The 16,403-nt window shown below is 38.0% G+C and overlaps 1 protein-coding gene across 9 annotated transcripts in view; it reads left to right on the top strand.

Moving 5' to 3' along the window:
- The window catches only part of LOC130912014 (ankyrin repeat and SAM domain-containing protein 1A-like), a 153,170-nt gene that overhangs the window by 35,852 nt on the left and 100,915 nt on the right, over positions 1-16,403 (top strand). For 7 of the 9 annotated variants that reach the window (XR_009062517.1, XM_057829732.1, XM_057829735.1 and 4 more), the window contains exons 2-4: positions 3,792-3,872; positions 4,047-4,203; positions 8,992-9,054. Coding sequence is in view for 8 of the 9 variants with exons in the window: in XM_057829732.1 (XP_057685715.1) it covers positions 3,792-3,872; positions 4,047-4,203; positions 8,992-9,054 (301 nt within the window). In the remaining variant the exon portion in view is untranslated. The remainder of the gene's footprint in view (positions 1-3,791; positions 3,873-4,046; positions 4,204-8,991; positions 9,055-16,403) is intronic. The other 2 variants (XM_057829737.1, XM_057829736.1) reach the window with 1 other exon arrangement.

The raw sequence follows: 16,403 nt of genomic DNA, 5'->3' as shown, positions 1-16,403 counted from the left end.
CCTTCCCCCACCGCTTGTTGCTCAGTGTCAGCGAGTCAGCTGTGCTCCACAATGGCTGGAGGTTTTGAAACTCCTGAACTTTTTCCCCCAACGAATAAAACGAAATCGCTGGGATGGGATTACTTTGGCTACAGAAAAGTTACAGACGGCCGCGACTTAGAGGAAGAGGGCCAACCGACATGTAAAACATGTTTGCAGAGTGTGGCTGCCGAGGAAGCAATACCGCCGATATGATTTCACATTTATACAAAATTAAAGGTTGGTAAACACTGTCATGAACGTGTCCCACCAGCTACGATAGTTAACTCCGGCGGTAAAACATGGTGTTTTTTTTCTCTCTGGCAACTGTGTGTGTTGAGAAAGAATGTGTGTATAATGTAAACTTGATATGAAATGGAATTTTTTTTAACCCAGATATCTCAAACTAACACATTTTAGAGCTGTAATTGCAATACCGTGAAATGTGATATTTTGGCTTAAGGTTATTATACCTTCAGAATCTCATACTGGCACACTCCTAATTACAGCCATATGCTGTAACATTTGTCTAAAAAATTATTATAAGCACAACTCAACATTGTTTCCTTGTTAACATTAAAGAAAAAAATAGATCAATTTACAATAAAGTATAACTTTATTAACATTGTTTTTGTTTGTGACAGAAAAGACAGCGCATCATACACTCAAAGCACCAGGAGAAGATGGAGAAGCTATTGCTAAATGCTAAGCTAATGTGAAATGTAGGGTCAGGAAACACTAGAATGATGGTTGGAACTTAATTGAAATTAAAAAGTAATATGTCTATCTCAGTTATTTTTTTCAAATTTTCCCTGTGCATAGTGAATTTTTTGCCTTAGTTCGATCTGTAGAAAATCATGGAATTAAATCGCAATATCTGACAGGGGGAGAAAAATCACAATTATTTTTTTCCATAAAACCATTCATCCCTGTCAGTGTTATTTTTGAAGCTTTGTAGTTGGCATAACTGTTGTCACAAACGCCTCATATCGGAGTCATAATTTATGAGTGGTTCCTACTGTTAAATCAATGTTTTAGTGATTTTTCATAATGTATTAAAAGCTAAGTAAACAAAAGACATTTCACATTGTTTTGCCTTTGTATAAAAGGATGAATCTTAGATATTTGGTTCACTGGCAATGGGATTTCCGAATCATATGATTTATTTAGGTGTGCTAAGGTCTTTCAGAGTGCTTTACATCCTTACTCTAGCCTTTCGTCACACCAGACATCCTTTGGCTATTTATATCTTTCTAAACTGGCGTTAGTTGACAGCTGAGTAAAGTACTAATTAGAGGTGGATCGATATGAGATTTTCAAATGCTGATGCCAATACTGATTTGTGAAAATATTTTCAGCCGATTTCCGATATCCAAAGCCGATTTTGTAAGCCAATATTAAAGGCCGAAAAAGTTAAAAAATTTTTATTAAAGAAGTTGATTATAAAGGCAAATTAAAAAGAAATGTTTCCAAAAGCTTGAAATTTACAGTGATGACCTGAGTCTAAAAGGATGAATTCACTCTAGTGCTACCAAACCAACGAACACAGCACTTCTTTTTATGATTATACACACTCAAGAACAGTACATTATTTTCAAATAACTACGGTAAACACTAGGACGTCACGACGATATGTAAACAAGTGAGAGTTTAAGAGGATGTTCGCCACGCTAAAGTTAATACTAACGCGAATGCTACGCTAACGCTACAAGTTACATTTAGAGTGAGAAGATCACTCAGTAAACCCCTCATAAGGCTAAAGCAACATTGCATATTCTCTCATGTAAGATTAAAAAAAATCTTACAATATTTAAAAACAGGCAAGCCTAAAGCTTCCTTTAGCAGCCTGCCTTCGAGTGGGAAGGGTCTGACTGCAGCCGTAGCGACACTACAAACCACGCCTCATCCAAACTACGCCCCTCCAAACCACGCCTGCTGTTGTTACGGTGGCGCCAAGAATTTGTTTACTGTACTATCTGAAGTTCAAAGGGTTTTTGGGACAATAGACCCTAGCCCAATTCTTTACCCTAAACTTAACTAGACACAGGGGTATTGCAGACATAACTAGATTGTAACCTTTTCTCTGTTTGAAAGTAATTAATGTTGTGAATCAACCATTAGAGTTGTTAAAATTGCTCGTTATCCCATTATTCCCTTCTGTCTACTTTCGACATGTGAAAGTTTTAAAACTGTTTCATCATATAAAGATGGATATAAGTCAAAACTTAGCTGATTTAGGAATATTTTAGATAAAAAGTTAGTTAGGTTCGCTACAACAGAGCCTTCCTGAGAAGTTTACTGCTTTAAGATGGGGGCTGTTTACTAACGAGTCTGTCATTTCGCATCTAGTTCTCTATAGACCCTACCCACGTGATGTCACAACTCCGCTCTCCTGAATGGTACCGCCCACTTGTCCGTCAAAACATAGTGTTAACCTGTTACGGCTACGTACATTTCTCCTATTTACGGCGTGTTTTTCTGCTCCTTAACATTAATAATCAAAATGGTGAAGGCGTGTGTGGCTGTTGGTTGCACTAACAGAGAAGATGGAAGGAGAGACTTGAAGTTTTACCGTATTCCGAGGGATCCAAAGAGGAGAGTGAAATGGACGGCTGCAATTCGACGTGAAAACTGGGCACCAAAAAATCACCACAGACTATGTAGTAGTCATTTTATATCCGGTAAGATGCATTTAAGATATACTTAGAAGGTTTTGGGCTGACAAATAACCACAATTAAGATCATTGCGAGGCTAATCGCCGACAACATACGACGTAGTACGACATAGTTTCAAATACAAGATGTTTGTGACTTCCCTTTCTTCCACCATCGTTATTTTTTGAATAATATTTAGCTGGTACCAAGTGAAAGAAACTGGCCTCGTAGGGGGCTGACAAATAACCACAATTAAGATCATTGCTAGGCTAATCGCCGACAACATACACGTATGTATGTAGTGAGAGTGCTATCGCTCAACCATATAAACATTAAAAGCCTTAACTCCATTGACAAACGACATGAAATACATTAGACTTGACAGTGGATGTTAGCAATAACAAAAGATTTTGAATTGAAAATTTCGTAACTCACCTTTCCAAGCACAAGATAGATTCCTGCCGAATTTTCGTGGACGAGGACCTGTTTCACCCAACCAGCAACGAAGTATTTATAAGCCTCCAAGCTCTTGAAGTTTTTCAAATTTTCGTGAGAATAGGCTGATTTTGTGTGGACAAGATAATTGTAAATATCAGCGTAGCAGATGTCAGGCAGACAGGGCGAAGACAGTGGGTCGAAAAACATTGATTTGGGCATCAAATATGGATCTGGCGACTGTATAGAACGAAGCTTTTCCACATAACGCCTTTTATGCAACACATCCAGTGAGTTTACGGCATCAGAAAGCACCGGGTCTTCCATGAAATGCATTTTAAATTCCTCGATCAATTGAAAACAATGCTAATACAGAGACAAAATGACGGACAAGTGGGCGGAACCACACAGCGAGCACATGGTTTTGTGACGTCGGTGGGTAGGGTATATACATGTGCTAACGGACATAGATAGGGAATAAAAAAAGTTAAAACTAGCTGTGATGAGATGGGTTAAGCAACAGTTGAAGGCTGCCTGTGCTCTGTAGTTTTCTTTTTAAGACCTTGGTAGACTGGGAGGCTGCGTTGGATTAAGCTTTGATGTCTTCTTTGTGGCTTGAGAAACCAAAAAAAAGAAAACAGTTATTCAATTATTCACTTATTTTCGCTCTCTCTTTTGATCAGCATCTGGAGAGGTCCTAATGTGAATTGTGTGGACAGCACTGGATACAGCCCGCTACATCACGCCGCCTTAAATGGACACAGGTATTGCTTAATGCCACATCTACGATATTTTGTTTCACATTACACTAAGCCTCCCCTGATGGCAAACTATCCCAATGGAAAAATAAAAGCGATTGATTTTCTGTTTGCAAATGTTGTTTGTATTTATTACTGCCCAATAAAATCTGACCTGTCCGACCCCTTCTTTAACGACAGTGAAGTGGTGGAATTGCTCCTACGAAACGAGGCCTTGACCAACATAGCAGACAACAAGGGCTGCTACCCTTTGCACCTGGCAGCATGGAAGGGTGACGAGCACATTGTCAGGTTGCTCATCCACCAAGGACCCTCCCACCCTAAACTCAACGAACAGGTTGGCTCTGGATTTACATTTTACTAGTTTGTGTTGGCCATTATATTAGAAGGGATCAGCTTTTCTCAGTTGAATACCATTTTTTAACAATAACCACTTTTGCAGGGGTGTCAGAGTCACTGTAGTTCAGGGGCCACATACAGCCTAATTTAATGGCATCTGGGCCTGACCTGAAATAATGAATGTAAATAACAATTTTGTTTGTTTTTCCCAAAAATTACATCTTCTATATCATATAACAAACTTTTTACACTTGATTACGAACTACTTCAAATCCCTAAGCACAAAAAAAAAAATCTATAAAATAATTGGATTACACTTAAAATATCAGATTACAGAATAGTGTAAATTGATTCCTAAATGATACCAAATAATGTGAAAACAATTTTAAAGGAGCAATATGTAAGATTTGCATTTCAGTTATTCATTTAATGGCTGTAATAATTCAAAATATATTGAAGGAACATGGTTTTTGGAAATACTTTTAACATGGTTTTTCTCAATGGTTAAAGCGAGATTTTCCCATTTTTAAAAGTTGATACTCGGCCAGTTTTAGTTGTTACTGTTTTGATTTGGTGTTTTCAACAGATTTCCTGCTCTCCCCCAATCAGCCATTCACGAGATAAGTTCTTTGTCTTGGTCCAGGTTGCCAGAGCTCTTTAGGTTTCGTAAACTTAGGTTGCAGCAGTGTTGTTTTCGGCAGCCTTTTAAATTTTTCTTGTCTTAGTCTTTGGACGAAAATCCTTATTTGTCTTAGTCATATTTTAGTCATTTCAAAATGTGTTCGTCTTTGTCTGCTTTTAGTCAACAAAATCTCATCCAAATTACATGTAGTTTTAGTTGACAGTTACCCAAAATGTTTTGGTCTGTAAAATTCAAAAGTTTTTGTCCAAAAATAAATAAAGGTTTCCAACAATTTTGAATGAACATAGACAGACAAGCACGGACAACGCCAACTTGGTGAGGATGAAACACATTCTGCAGGAAAAGCAATACATCGTTTTCAGTTAAACCCACCGGGAAGCCTCAAATTACATGTAAGAAAAATGTCCAAGCGGTTAACACCTTGAGGTCTGGGATTTTTTTTTTTTTTTTGTGCTATTCTTAGAATCTAGCCAGAAGTTGCAAGCAATCAGTATTTCCCAGTCTTTGCTCATTTCCCAAATACTAGTAAATAAGCTGAAGTGGGCTATTAGCTAAATGCCATTTCGCCAACTGGCTCCCCTCTAGACTTGCTGACCAGAAAAGCCAAGTGACTGGCCAGTGTTTTAAGAGGACGCTCGCCATTCTGAAGCTAATACTAATGCAAATGCTACGCTAATGCTAGGAGTTACATTTAGTGTCTGATGATCACCCAGTAGAGACCTTTAAAGGCTAAAGCAGCATTGCATACTGTATTTTCTCTTGCCCCCCAAAAATAAACTTGCCGTGTTTCCAAACAAGTAAGATGTAGCCCAGCTTACCTCTAGATGCAACCCACAGTATACTCCGGTAAGATGAGGGAGATGTGCAGCACATCTCACATCAGTGATAAGACCAAAACACTGCGAAGATGCAAGCTGACGTACTCCACTTACAATATATGAAAATGTCACGCATTGTGTACATGACAGAAACTATGTCGCATTTTTGTTTCGTTGTCGTCTCATTAGAAGAAAACTGGCATTTGTCTCGTTATTTTCTCGTCTCCCAAGCCACGTTTTTAGCTCGTCATCGTGACATCATCGTCACAAAATATTTTCGTTATTGTCGTTGTTGACGAAAACAAGACAGAGTTACAGAAAATCAGGATGCATATACAGTACATTGTGCGTTAGTACGCTTACTGACTGTATACTACAAGAACATGTACTTAATTGTACTCAACAATGGTTACTTGTACTACAAGTAGGTGTTTTTGTGCGTACTTAAACCACAAGTGCATGTTTTTCCCGTGGCCTTAAATCACAAGTATGTGTACTTGTACTACAAGTACGCATGCCTGTAGTACTTGACTACACACAAGTACACATACGACAAGTACGTGTACTTCCAGTACATGTACAGTGGGGCAAATAAGTATTTAGTCAACCACCAATTATGCAAGTTCTTCTACTTGAAAAGATTCGAGAGGCCTGTAATTGTCAACATGGGTAAACCTCAACCATGAGAGACAGAATGTGGAAAAAAACTGTAAATCACATTGTTTGATTTTTAAAGAATTTATTCCCAAATTAGTGGAAAATACGTATTTTGTCACCTACAAACAAGCAAGATTTCAAGCAAGACTTCTTCCAACGAGGTCTAACGAGGCTCCACTCGTTACCTGTATTAATGGCACCTGTTTTAACTCATCATCAGTATAAAAGACACCTGTCCACAACGCTCAGTCAGTCACACTCCAGACTAGACTATGGCCAAGACCCAAGAGCTGTCGAAGGATACCAGAGACAAAATTGTAGACCTGCACCAGGCTGGGAAGACTGAATCTGCAATAGGTAAAACGCTTGGTGTAAAGAAATCAACTGTGGGAGCAATTATTAGAAAATGGAAGACATACAAGACCACTGATAATCTCCCTGGATCTGGGGCTCCATGCAAGATCTCACGCCGTGGCATCAAAATGATAACAAGAACTGTGAGCACAAATCCCATAACCACACGGGGGGACCTAGTGAATGACCTACACAGAGCTGGGACCACAGTAACAAAGGCTACTATCAGGAACACAATGCGCCGCCAGGGACTCAAATCCTGTACTGCCAGACGTGTCCCCCTGCTGAAGAAAGTACATGTCCAGGCCAGTCTGCAGTTCGCTAGAGAGCATTTGGATGATCCAGAAGAGAACTGGGAGAATGTGTTATGGTCAGATGTAACCAAAATAGAACTTTTTGGTAGAAACACAGGTTCTCGTGTTTGGAGGAGAAAGAATACTAAATTGCATCCGAAGAACACCATACCCACTGTGACATGGGGGTGGAAACATCATGCTTTGGGGGTGTTTTTCTGCAAAGGGATGAGGACGACTGATCTGTGTAGGAAAGACTGAATAGAGCCATGTATCGAGAGATTTTGAGTGAAAATCTCCTTCCATCAGCAAGGGCATTGAAGATGAGATGTGGCTGGGTCTTTCAACATGACAATGATCCCAAACACACAGCCACGGCAACAAAGGAGTAGCTTCGTAAAAACCATTTCAAGGTCCTGAAGTGGTCTAGCCAGTCTCCAGATCTCAACCCTATAGAAAATCTGTGGAGGGAGTTGAAAGTCCGTGTTGCCCAACAACAGCCTCAAAACATCACTGCTCTAGAGGAGATCTGCATGGAGGAATGGGCCAAAATACCAGCAACAGTGTGTGAAAAGCTTGTGAAGAGTTACAGAAAAGTTTTGGCCTCCGTTATTGCCAACAAAGGGTACATAACAAAGTATTGAGATTACTTTTGGTATTGACCAAATACTTATTTTCCACCATGATTTGCAAATAAATTCTTTAAAACTCAAACAATGTGATTTTCTGTTTTTTTTTTCCACAATCTGTCTCATGGTTGAGGTTTACCCATGTTGACAATTACAGGCCTCTCTAATATTTTCAAGTGGGAGAACTTGCACAATTAGTGGTTGACTAAATACTTATTTGCCTCACTGTATGTGTACTTGTCATGCGTGTCCTTGTAATACAGGTATGTTTACTTGTAGTGTGTTTACTATTAGTACAGGTCTGTGTACTTGTAGTGCATGTACTTGTAGTACAGGTATGTGCACTTGTAGTAAGTGTACTTGTAGTACAGGTATGTGTACTTGTAGTAAGTGTACGTGTTCTTGCAGTACGTGTACTTACACGTGTACCATACATGCATGTGTATTTCCGGGTACTTGTACTAGATGCACGTGTACTAGTACTACAAGCACTGATACTTGCGTGTATACTGACCAGCCCAGCAAAGCTACCCACGCAATTTCTCCAGAATTTCAATTTGCAACATTAGTATGATAACCTTGATTCTCTGATGCGAGTCACTTATATGGCAGACCAAAGGAGAAGTAAGGGGGATGTTCTAAGCTTCAATATTTTGATCCTGATTGCAGCATCATTTTGGCCAACATTCTTAAATATTGCTCCTTTAAATAAGTACATAAAAAAATCATCACCTACCCACTGGAAGTACATCAAAAATCATCACCTACCCACTGGAATCCTTAGGCCATATATTGCACCCTACTAAAAGCTTTATTTTTTTGGCAAAATTCAATCATTTTTGTACACTGGAATCCTTAGGCCATATACTGCACCCTACTAAAAGCTTTATTTTTTTTGGCAAAATTCAATCATTTTTGTAAAATAGTATGTCATTTGTTACCTCAGCATTGCATGTATGATGAACTAAGTGAATGTTTCTAGGATGGAACTTGTGCGCCATCTCCCACCATTGACTCACACTTTGACAATGTTGCTGACACTCTGCTACTTGGAAATGCTTTGACACCCTATTTGTTTGAGAAGTGCTTGTTTGTGCTAACATTGGCAACAATATTTGTTTAGTCACTCACTGTGTACATGCAGAAATGACCCACTATGAGCTTTGTAATGAAGAACTCGTCAAATCTCAGAGGAAAAATGCAGAAGGTTTTTCATTGTGGGCCATTTATTCTTAACTCCTATCCATTCTAAACTAATCATGACATCTGATTGGTCATTAATACAGCCCTGCCGGGCTTGTTCTAATATTTACTTGTGATAATCATTCATGTTTTACCGTAATTTCTTGTCTGAACCAAAACATCAGCTTATCTTTTCTTCCTCCCTCCCAGAGCTCTGTAGACCATAAAGAGTTCAAACGCTGTGGGCCCTTTGACCCTTATATTAATGCCAAGGTGTGTACAATGCGCTGCTACAATATTTCCTTTGTGAGTGCTTCTCTGCTTTGCTGCTGTCGACTTGCTGTGGGTTTGTTGCTGCTTCTAGCAGGACCATTATGCTCCAAAACAACAGGGATGCTTCCATTTACTTTGTAGCTCTATCACTGGATTTTTTTTTGCCTGTGTTTACCTATGTTGCTTGTGCATTATGATGACAATACTTGCATGGGAAAGACACTGCCAGCCTTTTGATTGAGGCTTTTTCATATATGACTGCTTTAATATAACTTTTTGGTAGGAGAGATGGACTTTACCGTTTGAAAAAAAAAAAAAAAAAAGTATTTAACATACTTTTTCTGGGGCAAATTACGTTTAAATGGTAATTTATGGTGGTGGTAATGGTAACGGCAATAAACATTTTTTATTATTGTTAGCATGGTCACTAGTTGGCAATAGTAATTTATTCACGTTCAGTATTCATATGAAGTATGATGTTGGCTGAATTAACTCTTTAAGTGCCAAAATTTCTGTTTTAACAATCCAGAGCTGCAAATATGGTGTCTTAGGTCATTACTATGTTACATTCGAAGATGACAGATGTCGACTTGTCAATTTTTATAATACTGTGTATCTAGTGATCCCTCGCTATATCGCGCTTCAAATTTCGCACCCTCAGTCCATCGTGGATTTTTTTTTTTTTTAATTAAAAAGAAATATATGTATTTTGTTTAAAAATGCTAAAATTTATGCATGTATATGTACAATTCATTGTTTTCTTATATATACCGTATATATCATATTTATGACATTGACCATTTATTGCAAGATACATATATTTATAATATAATATAAATAATATATATATATATATATATATTTTTTTTTTAAAATTTATTTTTTAAACATTTTATATGTATCTCTTTCCAATGCTGTTAAATCTTAATACATTGAACACACTCAAAAAAATATACTATATATATATATATATTTCAAATGTAAATAAGGCCACCTCACGGATTTTCGATTTTCGTGGGTAACCGTGAAAAACGAAGAATCACCGTATATATATTAATTTTCATATTTATTTTCTATGCTTTGTACAACAAATACATTTTCAAATAATCCACTACTATTTCAATAATCCAACTTTAAACTGTTCAAACCCTTGGAACTTTCACATCCAAACAGGAAATATTATCAGATTTATGTCATCCTCCCTGTTTGATTAGACATTTTTTTCCCCTATGAACAACTATAATGCCTATTTTTTTTCAAGTTCCTGAACAAACCAGTAGTTATGATTGAGCACTTTCTGCACTTTAAATTTCAAATGATGGCTTATTTTTCATTTAAGTAATGGAAATTAAGTCATGTTTTGTTCCTCCAATTTATCAATAGGGTGGCTAGTTTAGCTTAGCTTAATAGCTTTTTTTAGCCAATGTGTTCTGTTGCATAGCCAGTATTTCATAAGTTTTTTTTTTTATTTTTATTTTTTATAACAGATCAATCGCAAGATACTAATGAAAGAATGTCACAAACTCAAATATCAAGGTTTTGTGCACAGCATTAAACTCTTCCTTAGCCCTAACACTTTTGCTAACAGCACTGGAGATGTAATGGCTCTTCCACCCACGCTACAAAAAGATTATAAGTACTCACTTTAAATGGCTGCATTTAAATTTATTATAGTACGTACTTTAGTGTAATGTACATGTCAGCAGAGAAGGGTGGCAGGCCATCTCTTAAAGATTCAGAACCATTTTATGATGTCAATTTATGAACACACTTAGCCTGAAGAGTCACTGTATCTCTTACTTAGGTTGCTGGATCATCATTTAAGGAGGGACAGATACAACGTACCTTCATGTTTGAATTCAGCTTTTGATGCTGACCCCTTGCTTTGGAGTAGTGCAAACATGTCAGCCCCTCCATAATTGCATTTCGAGCAGTCATCGCTGGAAGCTCACCAAGGACTGTACATAAAACAGCACACTATTTTTGAACATGGTCAACTAATCCTCTTAGTGTTTGGGTGGGGAAGAATGACTTTCCTCCATACAGCCATGAACCCTTATACTGTAGTTTACCTACCCACCCCCCAGCAAATGTGATGTTTTTAGTTAGGATTATGAATCACAGTTCTTCCTCAGTGAACACATCATGGTAGTTTGATGAGCACACTACCCACTTTTGTGGCTGAATAATTGATTCATACTTATAATAAATAAAAAATGAAGATTATCTGGCTTTAGCTGATGGGATCATGTGACAAAGTAGTGGGAGGGGAATCCTAGTTCCCAGAGAGTCGTTCCATGAGAAGGAGGATGGGTAGTGTTCAGTGCCGCCATCTCCTTACATCAACATCAAACGAAGATTTCCATGACACGCTCGTCCGTATGGAGCGTGGAAATGGCTGGATTTGCCCCACCTTTCACTGGGTGCTCACAAGGTTGCTGAAGAGAGGATGAGAAAAGCAGTTGTAATGGAAACATTGTCATTGACCATAAGGTGGAGGTGAATGACACAGTGTTGGAAATAAGACTGGTTTGGGCTGGAGCTTTAAGGAGAGCCTCAGGGCTACCTTAGTTATTTGAAAACTTTCCCATCTGGAATGAACACTGTTATCTGTAATCTTGGACCAGGAGGCTTGCCAGTCTGTTGGATGCTCTCTTGCTTTTGGTTTGTTTTGGAGGAATGGTCATTTGAGCTAGCTCACTGAATCTAGGTTAAATTTCCCTTGCTCGCTCAGCTGGCTAGCGAGGGAAATTTGGCCTAAACTAGTCCAAACGGATACACACAGACAAGCACAGTTTTTCAATAAATACGCATACAGGTAGTCCCCGGGTTGTGAACGTGTTCCGTTCCTGGTTCGCTGGTAACGTAACCCGAATTTCTGCGTAAATAATAATTAACCCTTTAAGGACCCCATACACCCTATAAATCACAAAATAAGTATCCAAAAACATGCACTATACCTCATATTAATAATAGAAAGTAAATAAATGAATAAGATACTGTATTACCATCATGGTAAATATGGTGAAAAAGGTACACTGAGTATGCAGGCTTGTTCACAATTGGTGACACAAGAGTTGTTTCACTGATGTTTACTGTAGTTTACTTTTCAACCAGAGACACACCGGAGAACACTTTGGCCTGCTAGTAAACCCACAGGTAGGTCGATATGACTTATTTAGAGATTGATTTCAGCAACTTACGGTAGACGAGGTCGAGCTGTTAATGCTACACGTTGCTTGCTGCATCGGACTATTACTTACCGTATTGGCCCTGATTATAAGAGGACCCCCTCTTTTTCAAGACTCAAGTTTGAAAAAAGACTTTTTGAACACCAAATTAATTTTTATACAGAAAACAATTACAGTACATCTGAAACATGATTCTAATAATATATTTGAGAGAAAAAAAAGCATCTTATTTTGCCTCATTCAAATCTTAATATCTGAAAATTTAAATATGTAAACTAAAGTGCAATCACATTCGTAAATGAATGGCTTCTGGTTTTTGAAATGTAAATAAACCAAACTATTGTGATAAAACAACAAAATTGCAATAACTTCATTAACCATCAAAGTGAAGTCTAACTGTAACTGTAGTTTTGAAACGAATCTGAATAAGGAAAAACATTGCAATAAAATAATTCAAACTGGTTAAACTTGAGAGTAGCTGAGATCTGTCATGACAGAACATCGCTTCAATGATATCCTGCGCCATTTAGCGTCGTGCATGGATATAATGTCTCGATCGCGAATATAAGAGGACCCCAACTTTTTCAGTCTTATTTCAATGCAAAAAACACCGTCTTATATTCGGGCCAATACAGTACTTAGAAACCATAAAGCGACCTGATTGGGTGGGACTCACTGTAATTAAACTCACTCTACACAGTTACGCGATTAAAAAAAAAATAAATAAAAATAAGAAAATTTAAAAAAGGCGAACGAGACCCCGGTATCGTAAAGTCGAAATCACATTAGTCGAGTACGTCGTAACTTGGGGACGGGCAGTATATGAATGTTATAGAGAGTGATTCAAAGTAAAGGGGATGCAATGAAAAATGTGCGTTCGCCTGCATTTTGTCCCGGTGCACATTCAGAAAGAGTGAGGCGCACCAGTGCAACCAATGTAAAAAGTGTAGAGCCTTGGCAATATATATCGCTATGTTAATTTTTTCCAATGTCATTCAGGCCTAATAAATATATATTTTTTACTTATTAAGGGCTAAAAAGTAACAAGATGATACAAGAAATATAATGGCAATGCCAAAAGATAGAAAAATATATACACGTTTTATACTTCGCAACCCTCAAGTTCCTGACTAGACTAACGCATTTGTATCAACAAGAGGCAGATCTTTAAGGTTATGTGCAAATTAGTGCTGCAATGATTAATCCATTAACTCAAGTAATTCAATTGGTACAAAGATGTGAATCAAATTTTGCTGCTTTGAGTATTCGTTTAATTCAAGTGGTTTGTTTTGAAATTGTTTGCATTTAGTTTTATTGATTTGGGTGGATACACTGCCCTTTCGTGGCAACAGTGAATATGACATATCTCATTTAACATGGCTGAATCCAGCTGCTCCCTGTTTAGACCAACATAAAATTTAGGTAAGGTAAGATTTTGTTTGAGCTAATGTTTTTATATACATTCGTTATTTAGTTTATAGATACCTGTATGTTTAGGCAATTTTTGTGGGAATGTGTTTGAACGCTTTGTCACAAGGCATTTAAAAAAAATTAGCATTTCATAGCGTTTAAGCTAGTGGACTTTTGTTATGCAAATTAGCCAATTGTTTTTTGTTTTACTGAGATTCTCATTTAGTTATTTATTTTTATACTGTTTAAGGCTAAGCTCAGGTATTTTTATTTATTTTTAAATGAAAGAGCAAATCTGCATCGTTTGAAGAACCACTCGAAAATTTTATTTCGTATTGGCATTTAATGCTCTTTTGAAAATGCAATCTTCTCCAGCTTTATTTTACATCTCCTAAAATATATTCTGCAACGCATCAAATGTTCCAAATCTGATTACTCGATTCTTTGAACTAACTAGTTGATGGATTAATCGACTACTAAAATGAATGATAACTGCAGCCCTAGTGCAAATAGCAACAATGTAGTAGACTTCCTCGACAGAAAATGTTTACTGTGTATCAAATTTTTTTTTTTTTTTTGTTGAGGTACAGTCGAGCAAAAAGCGTGTCCTGATCGAGATGTTAATGCATGTCAGACAAGATGAATTTAAGATTTGCGCTGCTCATTTATCATCTCTGTTAAAGAATACTGGGCCATAATGCATGTTGCATCTTTACCATATTTTGCTCGTAGCGAGTCCCTATGGAAGAGAAGAAAAAACGTGTGGTTTCCACAACCTGCGGCCCCAGAGACGATAACGCGGTTTGACGAGCGACCTCTGTCACGTGACGAGCTAGCTGGCGGCACAGGAAGGTTACGTCACCATGGCCCCCAGTGGCGGCAGCAGTGGAGGCGGGTGGCAGAGAAAGAGGCATGGGCTTGAGCAGCTGTTGCTGCCCGTGTACCAAGAAGCTGTGTGTGTAAACGTTTGCTCGCAAACAGACAATACTCTCCGTTCTGTAAAATTCAATGAGTGCGGTTTTGGGTGAGGAAAAAAAGTGCTGTGGAAAACCGTAAAGCTCATTTGGTAAGCAAAGGCTATAATCATAGCTTTTTTTATTTGGACAGTGTCACACATTCCAGAGTAAACAGGCCTTGCTGCATTTGGATGAGGTGAATCTCAATGAAATACTGCCACAAACTATGATCCCTCTGCAGAGGACTCTGAGTTCCTTATTATGTTCCCTTTCACAGTGCAGCAGACGCGCCTCTGAACTGTTTTTGATACATACAAGTCCTTTTGGAATAGAAAGGACATGAAATACATTCTTCGTTCTTGAAAATTAGGTCAGAGAACCATTTCAACGAGGTAACCTATGGTAGAGTAGATTTTTCCCCCTACATTTCAAATGTGATGTGCTCAGATATGCATGCCTGGTCAGAGGAATTCATCTAAACGTATATTGTATTAGACAAGTGACCTATATAGAGACATGAAGCTTGCATGAGTGGTACTGTTGCATGAGCCCAAGCAGACCAGTGGCTTAGCTATACTATATTATACTATGGAACTATGATAGCTACGTATTAACATTTCACTGCATTTCCTTCAAAGATAATGACAATGAAGTAGTGATGTTCCGATCACATATTTTTGCAACAGAGTCCGAGTCACCTGATTTTGAGAATCTGCCGATATAGAGTACTGATCTGATACTGGAAAAAAAGTTTTTTTTTTTCATTTTTTAATTTTTAATTAATTAATTAATTTATTTATTTATTTTTTAAATTTGAACAAAAGTTGCCAAGTTGTCAAGTCGCCCTGAACAGGTTGCCAAGCAGTCAGTCGCAGGGCACATAGGCTAAGTTCATACCGCAGGTCTTAATGCAGAAATCCGATTTTTTTTTTCATGTTTTTTTGGCGTGCCCGTTCAGACTGCCTTTGTCCATTGAGTCAGTTCCAAGTATTACGCATGCGCGCTAATTCGTAGACCGACACGCGCTGAGCAAGAAGACCCGCATGCGCAGAAGCATCAAAACAAATGACTAGACATGCTGGCTGTCATCCGTCATTCCAGGGAGATCATATTTTGATTTCTAAAAAGAGGACACAAATAACAGACATAAATAATTCCCATTTAGTCTTATATTCAAAGTTTTTATGGATTGACAGCATGCACAAACTGTCCGTGCATGACACACACACATATGGACAGTTCGCCCCGACTCTCGGTCGTCTAAGCAATCTTGAAATATTGCTCATATAGAGAAGAGAGAAAACCGAGCATTCTCAGGCTTATCCTCAACCCATTTTTATTTTTTATTACTGTTGTCAAGCCCGACCCTTCCCCAAAAGCTGTGTTCAAAGAAAGCTAGGCGCTAACACACAGCTTCACCGCTACCGGAGCACCCTTTTTGATGACGTACAGTGGGCAAATAAGTATTTAGTCAACCACCAATTGTGCAAGTTCTCCTACTTGAAAATATTAGAGAGGCCTGTAATTGTCAACATGGGTAAACCTCAACCATGAGAAGCAGAATGTGGAAAAAAAAAAAACAGAAAATCACATTGTTTGATTTTTAAAGAATTTCTTTCCAAATTAGAGTGGAAAATAAGTGTTTGGTCACCTACAAACAAGCAAGATTTCTGGTTGTCAAAGAGGTCTAACTTCCTCTAACGAGGTCTACCTGTCTACAACCTCAATCAGTCACACTCCAAACTCCACTATGGCCAAGACCAAAGAGCAGTCGAAGGACACCAGAGACAAA

Source organism: Corythoichthys intestinalis, chromosome 2, assembly GCF_030265065.1.
Source record: "Corythoichthys intestinalis isolate RoL2023-P3 chromosome 2, ASM3026506v1, whole genome shotgun sequence".
Lineage (NCBI taxonomy): Eukaryota > Metazoa > Chordata > Actinopteri > Syngnathiformes > Syngnathidae > Corythoichthys > Corythoichthys intestinalis.
Note: the sequence above shows the minus strand (reverse complement) of the source record. Positions and strands in the feature narration are given on the sequence as shown.